Here is a 3,214-nt window from a genome sequence, read left to right as displayed (position 1 = left end):
ATACAATGAAAAGAAAGGAAGATGTCGAAGCGACTAGAGGAGTTGTCTATGGAATCGGACACCCACCTTGGCCTAGGCGATGTAAAGAGGAGGCATGCACACTGAATGAAAGTTAAGTAGATAGTATAGAAAAAGGAAGCGACAAGAAATAGGGCGGCATGTCATGGGAAGCGAGATCGATAGGTTAGTCGTGGTCCGGTAATCTTGAGGATGGACTGTATTTATTTAGTAGTAATTGCTTGTATTTCGACTTGAATGTGGACATGCTCGTCGACTGCCTGATGGCCGACGGGATACTGTTCCACACATCAGGTCCGGCATATTCGGTCGATTATATGATATTTGGACGACGTGGACGCGCGTGTGTTGTACTTGTGCGCTTTTGGCCTTTTGATTCAGAGGTAAAGAAGTCATTGAAGTATCCAGGGTTATAATATAATCCTTGGCTTATAATTTTCATCTGAACAAGTTACACACACTTTACAATGCGATGTAATGAACAGGAGGATATCGAACGACGCGCAGTCGCGATCCTTTTTAGACTAGCATCCACCAAGTCACAAGGCTCCGAATCACGCGTGTGAACTAGGCTTACCATTAGGCTTCTGGTTTAAATCAGGCTGATTTAAATCAGTGTGATTTGAATCAGGTTTTTTTCGTTGATTTTTGATTTTAATTTCACCATTTTGCTTTTAATGATTTTTTTAATTTTTTCAAATTTTCTGACGAGATGCGTGAATGTGGTCTATTATCGGACAATCATGTGCGTTTTATATAAACCGGACGTAGTGTTTCGACACCGGCACCGTTATGGTTCAGCTATTTGACAGACAGAGAGAGAGAGAGAGAGATATGACATTCTTTTTCGCCCGCACCATCGAGATGCTTTGACGACGGAGTTGCGATACGGCCCCATGAGGTCATCTAGTCTGCGCCCCCGTTTTTTTTCTCCTCCATGCTATCCGTAATTGCTGAGCGCTTAGCAGGATAGCTGCGGATACCAATTTTCGAGTCTTTGGTATGACCCGGCCGGGGATCGAACCCACGACCTGCCGCTCGACAAGCCGGACGCATAACCATTACACTATCTCGCTCGGTAGGCAGGCGGGAAAAGAGCAAAGAGCCGTAGTCAATCAATATGTTAGCGTTTGTGCTGTGGATAGTTGGTTGTCTACGACATGCTGCTGCTATTTCCGAGGCACTCGCGGGATACCGAAAAGGAAGCGCAATCCGGAGTCTCTATCGAAAGATTCCTTCATCTCTGTTGCCTAAGCGTTGCAAAAAGCAGTTTGCAGTTATTGTGGGCTGGGAACGATGGGCCAACTAGCTGTGTGGCTGTGGGATGTGAACACAAGTGCAAGTAAGATACCATGTCATTATGTGTGATTCATATTTATATAGCTGCTTGAATACTGGTTATAGATTAAAATAGAAACGAATCTGTGTGTACCGTAAACAGGAAAGGATACCGTAAAACAGCATGTCCCTACATTTATCAGAACATGCGCACGACATTCGGCGAAAATCTCACCTTTGCCTCATCCCCTCAAAGCTCGATGCTGAGCAATCAAAGGCCATAACTTAGATCTATTCGACAATCCCGCTTGTATATGTTAACCAACAATATGGTAGCTCGTGAGATTGCCATTTACATTTAATTTTACTTCAGAAAGAGAAAGACAATATGGCACTTGATTTTTAACTTAAACATGCATGCTGTGCTCAGCACAAGCAAGCAAGCTCCAATTACATAGAATAACTGTAAGTACTGATAGCGACATCAAAACATATAGAAAGAAAAGATTTCGACCAGTGATTTCAAAACTTTTTTTGACTAATCGCATGTCTGAATTAAAAATCTTGCATTTTTGCAGCCATCTCTGGACAATACCTCTGCTGCCCTTCTCTTATCAAGCTGGATGTGGCTCAAGCTCAAGATTAAAAAGACCATTGCTCTTTGTGCGGACGATAAAGTCTGCTGTTTTCAAAGATGAGTTAGAGTATGTGGCTTGGACAATGGACATGAATCGCAAAGGAGTTGTTTGAGACCTGGCAAAATGATTAGTTTCGAAGATGGAACCAGAATGCAGTGATTGGTCTGCTGGTAACCTATAATCGAACGCTGGATTGGATTGATTATGATTGTAAAGTTGGTGAGTATAATTGTGTATACTCCACACACACTGAATGTCTCTTATCTTCCTTCGATTTTTAGGAATTTTCGATGCAGAATCGAGTATCTCGGTACCATATCTAATTCATCAGCCAGCATTATTCTGGATGGATCATGCCGGTGTCCTCCAGAACTTTCAAGACTCGCCTTTCGTCCGTTGCACATGCTGCATCTTGTGCGGGGCATCGGTCATGTGCGGCCGCAACTGCAAACAAGAGTCGTGATTGCCTGCCACAGGCAAATCTTGAAGTGATGCTGCGAGTGAAAGATCACTTCATGGACTATGGTACTAACAAAGCAGTAAAGAGTTCATGAAGATCAACAGTTTGCTGGCAGAGACCAATCAAGATGAAGATGCAACTATTATGGATGGTCCCGAGATAAATCAACATGTTTCGTCGCTACTAGAACGGATCAGTAATGATTCTAACGACCCATCATTACCACATAATTTAAACGTTTACAGCTATGTGGATAATGATTCACAGCCCCACATTATGAAAGTTCAAGCGTTATCCTTCATCACCTTGATTGACAGTGTCGTCATTCATCCCATTTTCTGTTGTTCATGTTGTTGTTGTTGTTATTATGAGTAAAAAAATCAAAAAAATCATGATTTGAATTAATTATTCGATTGAAATGATTTAAACCGGAACCCTACTTACCATACGTCCTCTTTTAAGAGGATTTGTCCTCTTTTTTGAAAGTGTCCTCGAAGGACGCCCATTTGTCCTCTTTTTTGAGATTTTGTCCTCTTTTTTGAAAATTTAGGTCAGATTTAGAGCAAATTGCGAGTGATATGCCGCAAATTAGCACAGAAGTGAAGCTCCGGCGGGTATTTCGGAGTGAAAAACGGTGATTTTAGCTCTGAGCGAAAAGATGACTTTTTTTTTTATTAGTCATCCACCTGGCAATGCGAAGAGAAAAACGGTATTTTGAGCTCTACGCGAAAAGAAAAATTCACCGGTTTTTGAGAATTCTTCTCCGTTTTGCAAGTCTGAAATTTCGGAAAAAGTGTCCTCTTTTTAGATTTCCAAAATA

General features: G+C 41.8%; 1 protein-coding gene across 1 annotated transcript; it reads left to right on the top strand.

Moving 5' to 3' along the window:
* Positions 1–1,110: 1,110 nt before the first annotated feature.
* On the top strand, positions 1,111–2,786 carry LOC145455072 (uncharacterized). Its single transcript, XM_080333022.1, has 3 exons — positions 1,111–1,360; positions 1,875–2,153; positions 2,216–2,786. Exons 1-2 carry the CDS (start codon positions 1,179–1,181, stop codon positions 2,044–2,046), a joined length of 354 nt encoding a protein of 117 aa, XP_080189148.1. The 5' UTR covers positions 1,111–1,178; the 3' UTR covers positions 2,047–2,153; positions 2,216–2,786.
* Positions 2,787–3,214: the final 428 nt, after the last annotated feature.

This window comes from Botryllus schlosseri, chromosome 14 (genome assembly GCF_051294905.1).
Source record: "Botryllus schlosseri isolate E-star chromosome 14, Bs_hap1, whole genome shotgun sequence".
Classification (NCBI taxonomy): domain Eukaryota; kingdom Metazoa; phylum Chordata; class Ascidiacea; order Stolidobranchia; family Styelidae; genus Botryllus; species Botryllus schlosseri.
The sequence above is the reverse complement of the archived record's forward strand: the minus strand, read 5'-3'. Positions and strand labels throughout refer to the sequence as shown.

What these genes read in the sequence shown, in the direction of transcription:
- LOC145455072 (XM_080333022.1), top strand. Translation starts at nt 1,179, where the DNA reads ATGCTGCTGCTATTTCCGAGGCACTCGCGGGATACCGAAAAGGAAGCG. An exon ending in GGATGTGAACACAAGTGCAA is followed by an intron (nt 1,361 to 1,874) that starts GTAAGATACCAT and finishes GCATTTTTGCAG; the next exon opens with CCATCTCTGGACAATACCTC.